The sequence below is a fragment of the Lathyrus oleraceus genome, chromosome 6, assembly GCF_024323335.1.
Source record: "Lathyrus oleraceus cultivar Zhongwan6 chromosome 6, CAAS_Psat_ZW6_1.0, whole genome shotgun sequence".
Lineage (NCBI taxonomy): Eukaryota > Viridiplantae > Streptophyta > Magnoliopsida > Fabales > Fabaceae > Lathyrus > Lathyrus oleraceus.
The window spans coordinates 37,526,369-37,544,440 of record NC_066584.1 but is presented as its reverse complement, the minus strand read 5'-3'; the positions used below and the strand labels follow the sequence as shown (position 1 = coordinate 37,544,440).

The following is an 18,072-nucleotide window of genomic DNA, read 5'->3' as shown; positions in this document are numbered from 1 at the left end:
TTCAATCATAAAAATAGAAAAATAGACGCACATAAGGGACACAAAATTCATCATATAATCATCATATCATCCAAGTTTAAAATTATGAATCAAAACACATAACCCTAAGGAGGTTAAAAGTTCCTCCATTCTACCTTTCTACCATACTCATTACTATTGAAACAAGTTCTCACCCTTACCTGAATTCCTTGCGAAAATTCTGAATTGAAACCTTCACTCTCTTCCATTGATCACCTTTCATATTGCCTATTTTCTCATTTTTCTCAAATGTCACGTACTGTGAAAATCTCCCTAAACATAAGTTTCTCTTAACTTTTTATTTTTAGGGTAAATTTTTCCAAATCACCAACTTAGCCCAAACTTAATCATCTCATATTCCTTCCTCCCACTAACTTTCTCAATTTCTCATATTTGGCACAATTTTTCTATCTTCACTAGTTAATATAATAAAAATAAATAAAATATTATTTTTAATTATCTAAATAATTCTAAATTATTCTAATTACTTCTATCATCCCTCTATACCCTTAACTTAAGAATACATATTCCGCCAACACTCAACCATAAAATAAATCATCAAAGTCCATAATTCAAACAATTAAAATATAATAAAATATCTAATAAAAAATGGGGTGTTACAATGGGGATCTATATATGATGTCTAGAGTCATTGTGAATCATCTCTTGATTAGTCTCCTTGCATTGAGGGTCTCAAACCCTAGATATGAGCTTGATGGAGCATGGGTGGATACACACACTACCTACAAAAGAAGCAAAGTTATACATTGACATATTTTTGGCATTTTGGTTAGTAAATAATGAAAAACAAAGCATGATACAATCAAATGTGTTTGGTGATCTCTCCCAATGCAAACCCAATGAATGATGGGTAAGGAGGATGTCAAGGTGTGATCCCAAAGCTAATGCATATGATGAGGTAGCATGAGGGATCTTAGGGTCAAAATTGGGGTCTTACAGAAACAAGATCTACACTTAAAAAGAAACTCATTTTGTTGTGATTCGAGTTAAGCACAAGGCATGATTCGACTCATATAGGTTGTGATTCGAGTCATGTGTAAGTCATGATTCGATTCAAACAAGATAGTGGCTAACATGGACTCTGTGATTCGAGTCATGTGAAAGTTGTGATTTGAGTCACGGAGTTCCATGATTAGAATCATATTCAATCTGTGAGTCGACTCACAAACTTGCAGAAGCTCCTATTTTCTCTCTATTTTGATTTGATTCGACTTATATGGTTGTGTGATTCAAACCACACACCCAAGATCTCAATTTTTGAAGTTTTCAAAGATATTTTGAGATTTTACTTGTGTCATGACTTGAAGCAATCTTAATTTTGGTTCTTGTTCCGAAAACTCGATTAATTTAAAGCATAATGTTCATACTTAAACACAAACAATTTGAATTATGCATGCTAAAATATGGATCCAAAACTTGATACAAAAAGATGCGCAATTGAAGAGGAGACTCAAATATAAAACTAAACTCAAAGTAAAGTTTAAGAGACAAGCAACAAAATCACATAGAGGTTTCCCCCTTAATGTATCAGAGACGTGCAACTTCATATTTTAGTTTTATTGAGTCGTTTGTTTTAATTGTTAGTTGCGTTGTGAAATTCTATTCACTAGTAACATTACTATATAGAGGAATAAAGTTTGTTTTGAGTGGTATTTGGATTGAACGTTCAAATAACATTGTAACTGTCCAAATATTTTGGAGAGTATTAGAGAAAAAGTGAGAGGGATTTCATATTCAAATAACTGAATACATAATCAGAGATAGTATTAAGAAAAGAGACTTTGAACCAGAAGAGTTCAACTAAAATCAATTAATATTTTTCCTATTTTACCTCGATCAACAAACCGAGGTAAAATTCTTTTCCCTAGTCAAAGTAAAACACTTATTCCTATTCCTATTAGTGATTACATCATTATTTTGTAAAGTTAAAGACTTTGATTTTAATGATGCATGACTTAAAAAATGTTTAAAATAAGTTTTGATCTTAGAATCTCAATATGAACTCATCTTGAAGTTTGATCTAAATCTATCATGACTCTACCTTTTTCTAAAAAGGGCCTTTCATGAAAGAGATGTGCCTTAACATCTTCTTTCATACCCAAGTGAGGATCGACAAATTTCTATAAAAAATACATTTTCTTTTTATTTAATAATTTATAACAAAAAGATGAAAGATATAAGTGGAAACTTTGGTAAATATAATATTGCATGTCAATAACTCACTCACATAGTGTATGTTTGCTTGTGAGTTAAAAAGAAAGAAAAAAAAACTTAAGTTTTCATGTAACTGAGAAATAATATACATACTTATAATGACTAGTTTTATTTTCATAATACAAAACTAAGGTTGATCAAAAACCTAGAGCACTTTCTTTAACTAATTAAGATGGACAATGTCAAAGAGTGCTAGAAACCTGGTATGAGGTGTCAGAATTTAACAGAAAAATACACGTGGATTATTTTTTATATGCTCTTAGATTTGAAAGCCACGTTTGTTTATTGTGAGGTTTCAAGTTTGAAGATACGAGTGAGATGCCGAATCAAAGCCAGAAGGAAGCTGATACGGCTGTAGATGATGACGGCAAACCAAAACGAACAGGTTTATATTTCATTCATTTTTTCTCTAAATTTCTGCATGGTGAATTATGATTATGATTAGAATTAAGATCTTTATATAACTTTTTTATTTTGATTATTTTGATAGGAAGCATAGTGATGTCTGTGTTTGTGTTGTGATTGATAGGAAGCATATACACTTAGCTTTGTTTAATCTTTCTATATTGAATATTATGGCAGGCTTAACTTTTCGGAGACGCGTCACGGTTTAAACGTGACAAAACAAATAGGTTTTATGTGATAAGGTTAAACGGTCACAAATATTTTATGAAACTCTATTTAGTAGTAATATAAAAATCGCTGTCATTGGCACTGGAGTATCTCTTTAACCTTGATCAGTTTCTTCTTCAAATTCGGTAGTAATATAAAAATTTAAAATACAGGCACAACATGGACGGCGAGTGCTCATATCATAACCGCCGTCATTGGCGCTGGAGTGCTAACTTTACCATGGGTGATGGCTCAACTGGGATGGATCCTTGGTATTTCATACATAATAATCGTAGCTATCGTCACACTCTACACTTCCAATCTTCTAACAGATTGTTACAGAACACCAGACCCTGTCACTGGCAAGAGAAACCGAAATTACATGGAAGCTGTTAAAACCATCTTAGGTAACAAAATTTCATATAACATGTTTCTTGTCACACATTTTCATATAACATGTTTCTTGTCACACAATTTATCAGGTGGTAAAATGCATCTCATGTGTGGGATTGTCCAATATGCTAACCTTAGTGGAGCTGCAATTGGGTACACGATAACTACATCTGTAAGCATCGTGTAAGTTCATTGAATAACTGATGTATCTGATCATTATACTGACGGATACTATTCAATTAATGTAAAAAATCAAAACTTGCTTATCAAGAAATGTCCATTATGTAAATTGATTGATTACAAAATGTTGCATATTTGATATTTCAGGTCAATACAAAAAATCAACTGCTTCCACAAAAGAGGAATTGAAGCTCCATGTCATTTTTCTAATAATCCATATATGATTGGTCTTGGAGTTGTTGAAATATTTTTGTCCCAAATCCCAAATTTTCACAAGCTATCATGGCTCTCAATCATAGCAGCAGCGATGTCTTTTGGTTATGCATTTATCGGTATTGGACTTTCTCTCACTACCATCATCCAAGGTTAGTACAATTTTATAATCGAATTTAACTTTTGTTCGTTGAGATTATAAAGTCAAACTCTTTTCGACGAATTCAACATTTGAGTAATGTCATATGATATGTAGGAATGGATCCTCTTATTTTCATGCAGGGAATGGAGAGAGTACTTCTTTAATAGGAGGGGGCAAGGACCAAAATTCAAGAGAAAGGGTGTGGAGTATGCTTGTTGCATTGGGAAATGTTGCGCTTGCCAGCAGCTATTCTCAAATTGCTATAGATATTCAGGTATCAGATGAAAAAAGACTATACATAATTCAAAACAAATGTGTCTGATATCCAACATGTATCAATATCTGACACTGATATGACACTGAGATATATACGATTGTGTTCAAATTATTATCATTGTAACGTATCAGTGTCTGTGTCGTGTTTGATGTTTGTGTCTGTGCTAATATGGATTATGTGTTTTGTGAAAAATAGGATTCTTTGAAGTCATCACCACCAGAAAACAAAGTGATGAAAATGGCAAACAGAGTAGGAATATTTGTAATGACAATCATCTTCCTCTTATGTGCTTGCTCTGGTTATGCTGCATTTGGGTCCAACACTCCAGGAAGCATATTAATGGGCTCTGGCTTTAAAGAGCCTTTTTGGCTTATTGATTTAGCCAATGTTTTCCTTATTGTGCATTTGATTGGGGCATATCAGGTTTCATACTCTTACCCTTAAATCCATTCTATCCTATCAGATTACTTTTTTTCTACTATCTTGTATGTATCTGACTAGCACGTGTCAGTGTCTGATACAGTCCAAACATATGTGATAATCTTTAAACTCTTCATTTTTTAAAATTATTATCAGTATCAACGTGTTAGTGTCGTGTCAGATGTCTGTGTTTGTGTAACTGTTGATCTTGAAGAAAATTGTGATATACAGGTAATAGTCCAACCGATTTTTTGTGTGGTTGAACTATGGGCGGGTCAAAGGTGGTCAGAATCAAGTTTCATAACTAGAGAGTATCCAATTGGCTTTGGCAAAATGAAGTTCAACTTAAACTTATTTAGGCTCATTTGGAGGACAATATTTGTGACAATAGTGACTGTTTTGGCTATGGCAATGCCCTTTTTCAATGAAATGCTTGGCCTTCTTGGAGCTGTGGGATATTGGCCATTAACAATATATTTTCCAACTCAGATGTATATTACCAAACAGAAGATTAAGAGACAAACATTAAAGTGGTTTGGACTTCAAACTTTGAACTTTATTTTTATGATTGTGTCAATAGCTGCAGCATGTGCTGCCATTCATGGCATACATGAAGCTTTTCATAAGTACAAACCCTTTATGTATAAAGTTTAGCTTAGGTTTTTATGTAGGTTTTAATCATGTACAAGCTTCAAAGATTAAATGCTCAATGGTAGATTATTATATTACAAAAGACAAGGCAATTTTCAATTTATTTGTTTAATGTTCTTATATATGTTTAAAGTTTTGTTTTTTTTTTAAGTTGGAAAAATATAAGTTACATCTTGATAATAATGAAATAATCAAAATAATCAAAATAAAAAAGTTATGTAAATGTTTATTGTGACAACACTAATCATTCATATTAACATCATGTCATCTTTTGCATACACATAGTTGAAATATTTATGTTTGGTGTTTAATAATTAGAGGAAAGTATTTTGGTTTTTATTTATATAAAAAGTTATTAAAAGATACTTTAATAGATTTTTGAAAAAAAAATATTAGATTTTAACGTACTTTTAATTCTGCTAATAAATCACTTTGTATCTTTAATCTTATAAAAAGATTATTTATATTTTAAATTAAATCAGATTGATGCATTTGGGATATGAACTTGACTAGCAGGTTCATCCTTTATACATTCAATTTATTTCTTATTGTTATTACTTATCGTCGAGGTCATCTTGTTTTTTCTTATTTCCTTAGTTAAGAATTCTTGAATAGAGTCATATCTACTATATACAAATGATTGTAGATTTTCTTTCAAAACATTGTTTTTAGCTCTTAAATCCCCAATGTTTTTATTCTTAGCGGTTTCTTTTTCAAGTAAAACTGTATTTTAAACTTTCTATCTTGGTTTAAGCATGGTTAAGCAAATATTTTAAAGTGAATATTAATTGATATAGATAGGTTAGAAGATACCTAATCTCTGCTTCATCATTTGTATCTGTTTCACTATTAGAGGTTGTGCCATTATTGATATAGTTACTTCTTCATTATCCTCTTATTATTTAGGAACATCATATGTTGCCTTGGGACCAGGGCCAGATATGGCCATGCAATTTGGCGTGTTGCAGAGAGCCTCGAAAAATGGGGGTTTAAAAATCGAAAGAAGGGTTAAAAATGAGAATTTTTTAATGTGCCATATATATTTCTAAGGTATTACGTTAAAATAAAAAAAATTGACAATAATTTCTGGAGATGCATTTCTGGATGTACCTTGAGTAAATAGAATTTTGACTTAACATTAAAGAATTTTGGAGATGCATCTTCAAAATTATTTCGGAGATGCATTTCTGGACGGTATTGGAGTTTAAATTGTGTCAGAACTCTTCTTCTTCCTCATTTCTAAAAAAAATAAAAATTCAAACTCTCTTAAAGGTTCTTCCATCAACCAAGTCCAAATCAAACAACTAAGCTTAAAGGTTCTTCAATAACATCAAGTACATCAGAGACATCATTCAATACTGAAGTAAACTCTAAATTTGTAAATTTTTGATGTTTTGAAAAGTTTTTTGAGTTTTTGTATAAATGAGTAGACATTGATGATTTAGGTAAGAAATGAGTAGAAATTGCATGAACGGTAGTTTATACATACTATAAAACATGTTTGTTGGTTGAAAATAACTATCAAACCATATTTTTTTTGGTTTTTGGTGATCTGCATTATCGCCATTGACGAACCTTAAAAGTTACAGAATATTCCGGAGATGCATCTCCAGAAGTTTTCAACGTTTGGATTGCATAGTAATCAGTGATACATCTCCGTAAATTATTCGTTTTTTTGCTTTTTTTGCTTATACTAAATGTCTGGTTTACTTAGAGACATTATGGTTGATAGATACAACAGACTGAGGCACGAGAGGATTGCACAACATGCATCAGTCTGGAGGGAGAATAGTCAGGTTTCGGAGGCTCCTGTTCACTATAGCCTAACGCATGCGAAGGCATCTACTTTTGGGGCTCATGTTTCTCCATCTTCTTCTTCCCGTAAGAGACGGGTGTCACCTACTTGCGTTTCACTACCTCCACCCTCCCGCAGCGACAGGTTTCACCTATTCAGGCGCCAGAAGTACTCGAGTCATCGGTGGTACCTGAGGCATTAGTGTCACCCCAGGCACCTGAGGAACCTCATACCGATGAGCTAGCGTCATCTCTGGTTGATGAGGTTGATGAGGATGATGAGTCAGTGTCACCTCAGACATTTGGAGGAGGCCCTGTAGAGTTGTCATTGATGCCTCTGTACCCAGACCATATTGACAGACATATTTGGGACGGAGAGGTAAAATTAGTTGGACTCATTCTTTTTAAATTACGATTATTAGTATATTACAAGTTTCTGACATTGATTTATTTTTCTGCAGGACCATGGTCCGCTGAAGTTTATTAACCATGGGCGGAAGATGATAGCGTGAAAACACATCATGTTTTTAGACTCGTTTCGCATGTTATTTATCACTATTTCACTATGTTTTGTCACTGTTACGTCTTGTTCTGTCCGTGTTTCAGGTACTTGTTGATTACGGAGCATATGCGTGTGCGAAGTGGAAAAGGGAGTGAAATGGTGGAGAAAAGTTCAAAAATGTAGCATTCTGGTGCATGGCGTTCGCCATGGCACCAGAACACGGTAGCCCCTTCATAAAATCTCATGGCGACCGTCATGAGCCTTGTGTTGACCGCCATCTGCCTTCAATAACAGAATGTGTGGAAATGGGTTGGACTCATTCCTTTCCACTTCCTTACTTTTCCTTAACTACCTTGGAGCTTGAATGAAGAAGTTTCACAGTGATGTAGCTCTATATAAGACACTCTTGTACCTAGTTTTCGATATCCAGAGATAATGGCAAAGCGTTGTCAGTTTAGTTTGAGCACAAATCATATTTTCAAGTGATAATCACTCGATTGAGCGATTACCACGAACTAGTTTTAGGATTTTCTTGTACTCTTGGATCAACAATTTTGCTGTTTTAATTGAAGTTTATTCCAGTTTCGTTTTTACTTCTAGTCGCGCATTTATTTTCCCGCATTTACAGGTTCTTTATTATATTGCTTTATTATTATTATTATTATTATTATTATTATTATTATTATTATTATTATCACATTCTATAAGTGTTTAAGCATGATGTTTTCAATTGCAATTACTATGTTTAAGTTGTTTTCAATTAAGTTCATGTATAGCTAAACTGCTTTGAGTCCGGTTTGTGAGGATCGTCGTTTCTGATGGGACTCGGTAATGAAATTAATTTAAGAACTTTATTAAATTCTGTTTGGTCTTTGTTTCTAAGTTAAAATTAATACAATTTGTCACGAAAGTGAGAATCAATTAAGGTTTGAGTCAGAACTGTGAGAGCGTGGGGGTCGAACCAGATAGTAAGAACGGGGCATCGATCCTAAAGAGGGCAAGAGCGTTTTAGGCATCAATTAGGATTTCTTCAGTTTTCAAAATACGTTTCTTATTTAAAATGGGCGAGCGGGAGCAAAATCTCATGATTAGGGAGCGTGGCTTTATTCAATAGTGCGAGAGTGTGAGGTTTAGTCTTTGAACTGATATTTTCTACTGAACACGATTTAATCATAAGTCTAAGTCAATTTGTTTCAAAGACCCTGAGGTGTTCGGAATCCACATTCTGGTCTCTCTCTCTTTATTATCATATTTTCTAAATTAACTTTAGTTTCAGTTTTTATTCGTTTAATCAAAGAAAACATTCGCCTTAGCTTTACATAACACCTGTAAATAACATTAGTTTGATTATTAGTCCATGTGGGTTTGATATCTTTTAAAACTATGTGATAGACTGTGTGTTTGTAGTTAGTAATTCGACAGACTTATATAGTCACACGATCAAGTTTTTGGCGCCGTTGCTAGGGACTAATTTAGTCAATATTGTGATTCCGTTGTTGTGCAATATAGACTAAGACAACTTTTATTTTATTTACCTTTCTAAACCGTCAATTGTATGCCAAGCACTCGCTCACAGGGCGAAGAGCCAGAACAACCAGTTGACGAAGTCGAGCATTTTATTAACTTACAACGTTGAATTCATAATAACCGAATTAAGTACAATCTTCCTTTTCCAAAACCAAAATCAGAATATGAACTAGTTATCGCTGAAGGACTACAAAACCGTCCTCTTAAGTATTATGTTGTTCCTTCGCAGGAGGAACCACACAACAGCATTGCTGCCCCTGCCATCGAACGAAACAATTTCAAATTAAAACCTTCATTGTTGTCAGCCATACAACAGAACTAGTTCTCTAGTAGTCCTACAGATGATTCAAACCTTCATTTATCAGTGTTTGTGCAGTACACAAACACAATAAAAGCGAATGGTGTCATGCCTGAAGCAATAAGATTATGTCTTTTCCCTTTTTCTTTAAGAGATAGAGCTAGAGCTTGGCTCCAGTCTCTACCATCCAACTCTGTCACTACATGGGACGAGTTGAAGAAAGTTTTCTTAGCGCGATATTACCCACCAAGCAAGATTGTTATGCTAAGAGCCCAAATCAACAGGTTTAGGCAGAAAGATAATGCATCTCTTTTCGATGCTTGGGAGAGATACAAGGACATGATGAGACTTTGTCCATACCATGGACTTAAGTAATGGATGATTATCCATACTTTCTATAATGGTATTCTGTATAACACTAAGATGAATTTAAATGTTGTAGTTGGCGGTGCTTTAATGGAAAAACCTTATGAAGACGCCTATCAACTCATTGAAAACATGGCGCAAAACCATTTCCAATGGGGAGGTGAGCGAACTACTACAGAAAACCAACTACGAAAACCAGATCAAAAGATTGAGAACTTAACCATAACCCCAGCAACTGTCGTAGCTGTTGTGGCATCCAACTACAAATTATGTGGAACCCCTGGGCACACTAATGATGAATGTCAATTATTGGTTGGTATTCCTGCCAACCAAGTAAACTATGCCCAAGGAAACCCATATTCCAACACCTATAATTATGGCTGGAGAAATCATCCAAACTTTTTTGATAAAAACAACAATGCTTTGTTTGCACCAAACTCAGCATCTGGTGTACCTCCAGGTTATCAGAAAGCAGCCATGCTGCTCCACAAGCACCTAGGAAGTCAAATCTCAAACTCATGATAAAAAACTTCATGACCGCCCAAGTTCAACAAAACAAAGATTTCACTAATAAGAATGCTCACACGATTGAGCTTATGAAACAAATGTCGAGTAAGCTTGATGTTATGACTACCCATAAGAAAATGTTAGAAACTCAAATTTCTCAAGTAGCCCAACAACAAGCAGCCCCAGTTGGAGCATTTCCTGGTCAACCTCAACCAAATCCAAAAGGTCATGCTAACATTATCACGCTACAAAGTGGGACTGAATTAGATGGACCAGTTAACCTAAGACTTCAAAAATCATCCATGTATCAAAACTCTGGTAAAGCAACTGAAACGATAACAATCGATGATCAACCAGAAGAACAAAAGGATAAAGGAGAGGAAGACAAAAACAAATAGGACATAGAGAAAGGAAAACCCTATGTGCCTCTGCCACCATACGAATCACCTATACCTTATCCTCAAAGACTTGCTAAGTCTAAAAATGAAGGTGTCATACCCCAAAATTTGCCCATTAATCTCGCAAAACATTTCTCGAAGCACTCCAACTTATTCTGCAAGGCACTGACCTTAAAGGAACAAAAGCCCAGCTCACAACAGGCCCAATCCAGAAAAAGGCCCAAACTAGCTCGCTCGTTAGGCGAGCAACTCCTTCGCCTAGCGAATCTTGCGAATACCAGAATTATTAGGCTTCATTCTGAGCCCATTAGGTCACAAATGGCCTGCTCGCTAGGCGAGCAAATCCTTCGCCTAGCGAACCCTTCGCTACAATGCTCGCCTAGCGAAGCTTGCGATATATCAGAATTTTTGGGCTTCATTCTGAGCCCATTAGGTCACCACAATCACTATAAATACCGACACTTCAGTCACGAAAAGGAAGACGGACAGAAACCCTGGAGACCAACTCAGAGAATTCCGAGTAAAGAAACCCTGAAGGCCGCTCATCCGCACCAAGGTTGCCTCCGCCCAATTCGACCCGATTTGCCAATCCAAAGCTGCAATTCCATTGCAAACAGGTTTGCGCATCTCTACTGTTTTATGCTTTTAATCGGTAATCGCTACATACATAAGACATCATGATTAAATTTTCGGATATGTAATTTGATTTCACATGTGAATTTAAGTATGCCTGAATATCCTGAATGTTTGTCCATGCTATTCCTGTAATTAAATGCCATAAAGTTCAGGGTGCCGGAATCATGCTGCTATCAAACTCAAAACCCGTAGCAGCTCGCTAGCACATCGCTAAGCGAGCCTGTAGCGAGCATTCGCTAAGCCTTCGCTAGGCGAAGCAGGAGCGAACGGGACAGTGGCTGTTTTGTTTCTTTTCTGTTCTGCCTTATGTTTATCTAATCAAGATTTATTATAATTCTGCATCATTTGGCCTGACTTTATGACTGTTGTTTTTATGTTGTGGTGCAATTTTCAATTGTACTTTATCTCGATGTTCTAACCCGTGTGCTGAATTGTGTAAAGGCTTACATATTCCCGAGGAAACGGCCGGCTAGTGTAACACCTCAAAATTTGCCCTCCTCTCTTGGGACAAGCTTAACATGTTGCATACATTTTTAGGTCATTAGGCATTGCATATTGCATATCATGTGGTTACATTGTGCAAGCTATCCTCCCAATTCTTGATCAGAAGATGAGGAAGTCAAAGTGCAAGCCTAGGGTTTTATTGACTGATCATGGGCCATCTGAGGATTGGGCTGTCGAATTAGGGTTTCATGGTTCTCAATGGATGTTGGTCTTCATCTTGATTGCAATGATACATCATCATCATCATGGTTGGATGTCATCAGGAGATGGAAGAAGATTCCTTGAGATTAGGGTTTTGACCACTGGTCAACCCTAATCAGTTGCATTGGGCCAGTCAGGGCTTGATCAGGAGATGGAGTCTGTGATGATTATGGGGTTCATTTTATGATTATATTGTGCTTATTGAGGCTAGGGTTGCACCCTTGAGCCATTTCAGTTGAAGATTGGGGCTTAATTTGATCTATGCATTGCCAATTTCATCTCTCAGTTGAAAAGTCAACTGTGGTCAACTGTACATGATCTGATGGATTTGGAGGTGGAAATGAGTTGAAGACACTTCATTCATGTTGGAACAAGTGTTATTTGACATGGCAAAGCTTAAGAATGAAGAAAATCAAGTCAGGACAAAAACTGCCAAAAATAGAAAGTGACTTGTAATTGAAGTTTCCAAAAATGGAAAGTTTTGACCTCAAAGCCACGTGTCCAAGGAAGCTTCAAATGAAAATTTGTTCAACATGAAAGTTGTAGATCTTGTTCTCACCTTTCCAAAAAGTCCAAGAACTTGAAAATCTAATGAATGGTTGGAAAATTATGGCTCAGCGAAATTCAAAAATGACCCATAATCAGGAGGCCATAATTTCCATATGCTTTGTCCAAATTGCAAGTTCTTTATATGCACAAACTCCATTTGACATGTACTTTGAGGGTGCATCATTGGATCTTCCCAAAAATGGCCAAGGCAAAAAGTCACTTTTCAACTGGACAGCTGAATTGGACCAGGGGCAAAATTGTCCAACTCTCAAAATAATTGGAATTTTTGAATGGGACTTTTTTCTACACCTCATAAATGGTATTTGGAGTGTGTTGGAATAATCATTTCATGGCTAAGGCTTGTAAATTGAGATTTGGCTTGGAAAGTGCAATGGTTAAAAATGGACAATTACCACACACATGTGAATTTGAGATTTACACCACCAATGGGAATGGGACAAGTTGCATTGGTTCACATGTGTCATTTAGAGTTTGCATGAGCTGTCAAAACAGCTGGCATGAGCTGGCATAGTGGAATTACAATTTTGCCCTTATTTGCAAAATAACCATTTTTACTTAACATTGCATTTGGCTAATCAAGTGGATTAAGGGATAATTAAGCATCCATATATAATCTAAATCACTTGCTAATCAAAACAGAATGCACAATTACCAAGTTCAGATCTCAAAACCATTCCAATTCTCTCAAAATCATCAAGAACTCAAAATCTTCAAATCCAAGTTTCTTCTTCAATCTTGAACCAAAACGCGAATTTCTTGTTGCATTCAACCACAATCATCATCAACATCAACTGTTTTGGAAGATTGGAGCATGAAGAGCACTGCATCGTGACTGTTCAAGAATCCCTCATCCATGGCAAATTCGAATTGAGGACGCTAGGAGAAAAGGCGATTGAAGCTAGCATCCTTAATCATCTTTCCTATACTTCTTGTGCATCTGTTTGGAAGAAGAAAGAGCAAAAGACCACGTGAATTGCACTGCCATTTCCAGGTAACTCGAAAATTCGAATCTCACTGTTTGATCTATGCTCATGTGCGTTTGGTAGATTGTTTCACGAAGAGCTTGGTGATAGTTTCAGTTTTGTGAATGGTTAACCATAGGCTGAGAAATCTGGATTCGAAAGTATGAACACAAACCCTAGGTTGCTCGATTCGGTTGATTTAGGAACTTTTAGTCAAAAATAGGATGATATTTGTGTTCCTCACATGGAGACGGTTAGAACGGATATCTACTTGTTCATTTTCATGGAGTTTTGATGTTCTTCGATTTTTGAGAATTCTGGAGGTAGGAGATGAGAGCTTTGCGCAGAAACCTGTTTGATCCAATTTTCCATTTGAAATTTCAAATTACATGTTTCCCTCCCGCGCCAAATTAATTACAAAATTGCCATTGGTCTTTTTAATTAATTTGTTTAATTATTAAAAATTCATAAGGACATGAAATAATTCATAAAAAATAGGAGAAAATTCAGAAAATTGTGAGGAATTTTTCCTTGACTTTGTTGACTTGTGTAGAATTTTTTTGACCTATTGGTCAAAGTTGTGCTTGGTAATAATATTATTTGGCCTAGGGTTTTTCCACATGTGTGCATTTTTGCTACATTTTGCCAATTGATACATGAAATGCTCATATCATAAAATAAATTCTTGCCAATTTTTGTGATGATTCTTGACTAGATGAGGTTTGTTTCCATGTAAATTTCATGCATTTTTGATACCTGGTCATGTAGTTATGAATTTTGGAAGTTAGGTGTGACAATTTGTGTCACACCTCTTGATGTCAACTTGTGGAATTTGATTGGTGGACGTTGTTAGAATTGAGTGAAATTTTGCATGATGCTTAGTTGACATGTTAGGAAGCTATGGGAATTTTTGTGGAATTTTCCACTGCATTTTCTAATTGATTGTGAATTTTCATTTCTGGTGATTAAATTTGCAAGCTTGTGTGACATAGGTTGGTAGATTCATTGTGAAATGCTCATATTGTATTGTATACTCATGAAATTTGATATGCTTGTAGTAGACACATGTTAGGACCTCCCTGTTTTGGTCTCATCCATTTCTTTGTTGTTTTCATTGAGTTATGAATTTTTGAAGTGGCTGCATGTATTGATGTTGTGATTTGGGGCCTATAATTGTGACTGTTTTTATTGATTTTCATTGGCATGGTTCCATTTGCCCAAATGAGCTCAAATTTGACATGGTAGACCTTGATTATCCCCTGTTTAGGTGTAATTAATTTGAGAATTTTTGGATGTGTTTTGGTATGGATTTGAATGCAATAGTTCTGTTTGTATGCTTGGTGCCTCATTTGGACTAGTTTGCCTTATTTTGTGCATAACATGAACATGATGAATGATATAAACATGAGACCAATGGTGTTTGCTCTTGTTTGACATTAATTTGACTTTGGTTGGTGAATACCTTGCTGTTTAGGAATTTTTCTTGCCTTGGGACCCTAGGCTTAGCCTAGTGGTCTTGTTGCTAATATTTGCTTGATTTTTCAGGATCAAAAGCATAATGCACATGGAGAATGAATCAAGTTAAATGCAATTGATGTTGTTTGATGTTTGTACACTAACATAACATTGTTTTGTAGGTTGTGAAGTTTGGGATTGAGCTTTGAGCTTGCTTTGTTGTGCATTGATCTGTATAGATTAACTGATTAAACTTTTGCTGTTTAGTTTTGTCTGTCTGAGTACTAACTGTGTTTGACTGTTTCCAGGTACTTTTAGTTGCTCAGTTCCTTGTGAACTTTTGCTTTGCTTTGCTTAAGCAACTTGCATAGAGGTATAACTTCCTAACTTCATGTAGTCTGGAGACCCGGCTGTTACCGGGCCGGGCAAATAAATGTCTGAAGTCCTCCTTAAGAGGCAATGATTGTGGTTGTTTATTTTTAAGCCCAAGCAGGTGAAAGTCCTTTAAATAAGGCAATTGGTGGAAGGTAGGGGTATGCAGCCTACCCCCCACTATTCAGTTGAGTCTTCTCCTTGCTCCCATTACATGGTTGTAGCATTGAGATCAAAAGCCCAAGATCCTGTGCAGTGCACATTGTGTCAGAGTCATCGAGTATAGAAGGGTCCCCCCATTCTGGACCCATGCTCATTTGTCAGAAGCTCTCCCTGGTTAGGGATAAGAGCTGTGAGGTCTGATCCTCACTTCACCTCTTCATCTGCTTCACCTTAGCCTCGTAATGGCAAGGTTAAGAGCAAACACAGCCCGTACAGACGACTTGCTTCGGCGGTCAAACCCTTTGATTGAGCCTCTTGTTTGGTTATAGCGTGTGCTCTGTGAATCTCTGATTGACATGCTTGATTGAGATGCCTGTTCTCATTTGATATATGATTGTATGCTTGTGTGTTAGCTTCTTTCCTGGATAGGAATAGTTTGCTTATGCAAGTAGGATAGAAAACCTGAACTTAGGGTAAACGATGCATGACAACATTAGGCTCGAGTCTCAGCTCCCTAATCGTGTGTCTTTCCCCGGTTTCTGGTTAGCAATTTAGTCCCTTTCAGGGGAACTACATCGCCCTGATCCTCGTGTCAGACGAGGTATGTAGGCAGGTGGTCGTGCGAGACCACTCCGGGCAACCTTTTTCTTTTTTGCGTGTGTTTACTTGTTAGCTGATTGTGTTTTGGCTCGGATGCCGACGTAAGCCCAGTGATTGGCAGTCGGGCTCCACGTTTGCCCTTTTGAGTGTGTTTTGGTTCGGATGCCGACGTAATTCCATCCGGTGGTTGTCGGGCTCCATGTTTGCCACCCTTGTGTGTTTGTATGTTTTGTGTTGTTTGGCGTGCGTAAGCCGAACTACAGAGGCTCTGATTCTTGTTCCAGACAAGATATGTAGGCATAAGGTGCGATACCTTATCGAGCCCGTTTCTCTTAACCCCACCGGCGTTCCCTTGTGTGTGTGTGTGATGTTTAGCAACCTTTTCTTTTCTTAGAACATGGATCCCGTCGAGTACGACGGACGTGAGGGGTGCTAATACCTTCCCCTCGCGTAACCGACTCCCGAACCCATTCTTTTGGTCGCGAGACCATGTCTTTTCCAGGTTTCTCTGAGCGTTTCCTTTCCCTATCTTGGGATAAATAACGTTTAGTGGCGGCTCTGTGTGTTTTTATTTTGAGTCTCGCCGGTTGATTTTTCGCAGGATGCGACAGCTGGCGACTCTGCTGGGGACTAGCATGTTGACCTATGCTGGTCCATGGTCCCTAAGCGAGTCTCTCCTAGCGCTTTAGTATAGGTTTGGTTGCTTGTGTTGTTTATTTATTGCATTTATTATACTAACCATTGTTTATATACTTGCATTAAATACGTGCATGCATCATTACTGTCATGTTGCCATCTTCCTCTGCAGGTGGTTCTGTTACTTTGGGGTGGGTGTTCTGAGCGGGGCTAAAACCCAGGCCCGAGTGTACACTTAGGATTAGTGTGGTCTCATGTCGCTCATGTGTCGGTTGGGCATATTGTTGCGGCGTGACATACCACAAGTCGGACGAGGTTCATCTGAGAAATGCTCTTCCAGTGGGATTTTCCACTTTGGTTGGGTTATCTCTTTTGAGCTGTTGACTCTGGTGACCGATCATTTCCCGGATCTTTTGGTTTAGACGATCTCAGGAGAGCTACAATGGCACACCCGAAAGGGCAAACCCATTGAGTATCTCTGCCCGATTGTCGAGACTATTATCCGCCTTAGGATGACCTGTTTAGAATTTACCTGTGAGGGGAGGGTGATTCTTTCAGATGCATGTTCAGATGGTGACTCAGATGGTGACTTTCTGTTCCGTGGATCAGAGTCCTATTTATAAGTCGGATTTATGGTCATTTATTACCGTGACGCCGGAGTGCTGTCCGTGATTTATCAGTGGGGATCCGTTTATTTCAGGATTCCCCGGGCCGAGATATTTATCAGTGGGGATCCGTTTATTTCGGATTCCCTGGGCCGATTCAGATGGTGATGGTGTGTCTGCTCAGAGACCAGTGATGATGATGATGTATCTGTCTTCCGTTTATTTCGGAACCCGTGGGTCAGAATTGTGTTTGTTTGTTCCTCAGATGGTTATGATCAGTTCAGAGACCAGATTCAGTGCAACAGAAGATCAGATGACTTGGAGGATGGCCCATTGCATTCATCTGCATCATTCTCATTTTGCATTCATCTGCACCTAACCTACGTCTAGCCATATGGGGAGTATTATTGATTGAGAATCTGGTTGAGAGACATCCTGATGTCAGAATGCTATTGTCAAAAAATTTATCTGTCTCGATGAAACCAGAATCGAAAGACAGAAGCTTCCTCATATGGATAGACGTTGCATTCATGCATATTAACCTGTTTGCTGTTTTGCAGGAATCATTGCTCGCGCTCGTAGAGTCATCCCTTTGCACTCAACACGTCCTCACAGATATTACACCAGACGCAATACTCCCAGACTCATGGATCTTCCCAACACAGACATTCTCGAGCTGAAAGAGAAGATGGGAGAGCTGATCAGTGTCATGCAAGAGTTCGCCTTAGAGCAGAAAGTAATTGCCGAAAAGGTGAGGAGGATTGAAGACTAGCTTAAGATGGGGAACATGCAAGGAAACGCTTCGTCGTCTGGACCGAGGAAATCTTTTGGTAATG

At 37.1% G+C, this 18,072-nt stretch overlaps 1 protein-coding gene and 1 non-coding gene across 2 annotated transcripts; one reads left to right on the top strand and one right to left on the bottom strand.

Annotated features, from left to right (window-relative positions):
* Positions 1–2,555: 2,555 nt before the first annotated feature.
* On the top strand, positions 2,556–5,144 carry LOC127093572 (amino acid permease 1). The gene is made up of 7 exons (XM_051032523.1): positions 2,556–2,638; positions 3,039–3,272; positions 3,348–3,441; positions 3,586–3,803; positions 3,934–4,067; positions 4,266–4,493; positions 4,722–5,144. Exons 1-7 carry the CDS (start codon positions 2,572–2,574, stop codon positions 5,142–5,144), a joined length of 1,398 nt encoding a protein of 465 aa, XP_050888480.1. The 5' UTR covers positions 2,556–2,571.
* Positions 5,145–9,523: 4,379 nt separating this feature from the next.
* LOC127099342 (small nucleolar RNA R71) lies at positions 9,524–9,630 on the bottom strand. The gene has a single exon (XR_007793858.1). It is a non-coding gene; the product is annotated as a small nucleolar RNA R71 (small nucleolar RNA).
* Positions 9,631–18,072: the final 8,442 nt, after the last annotated feature.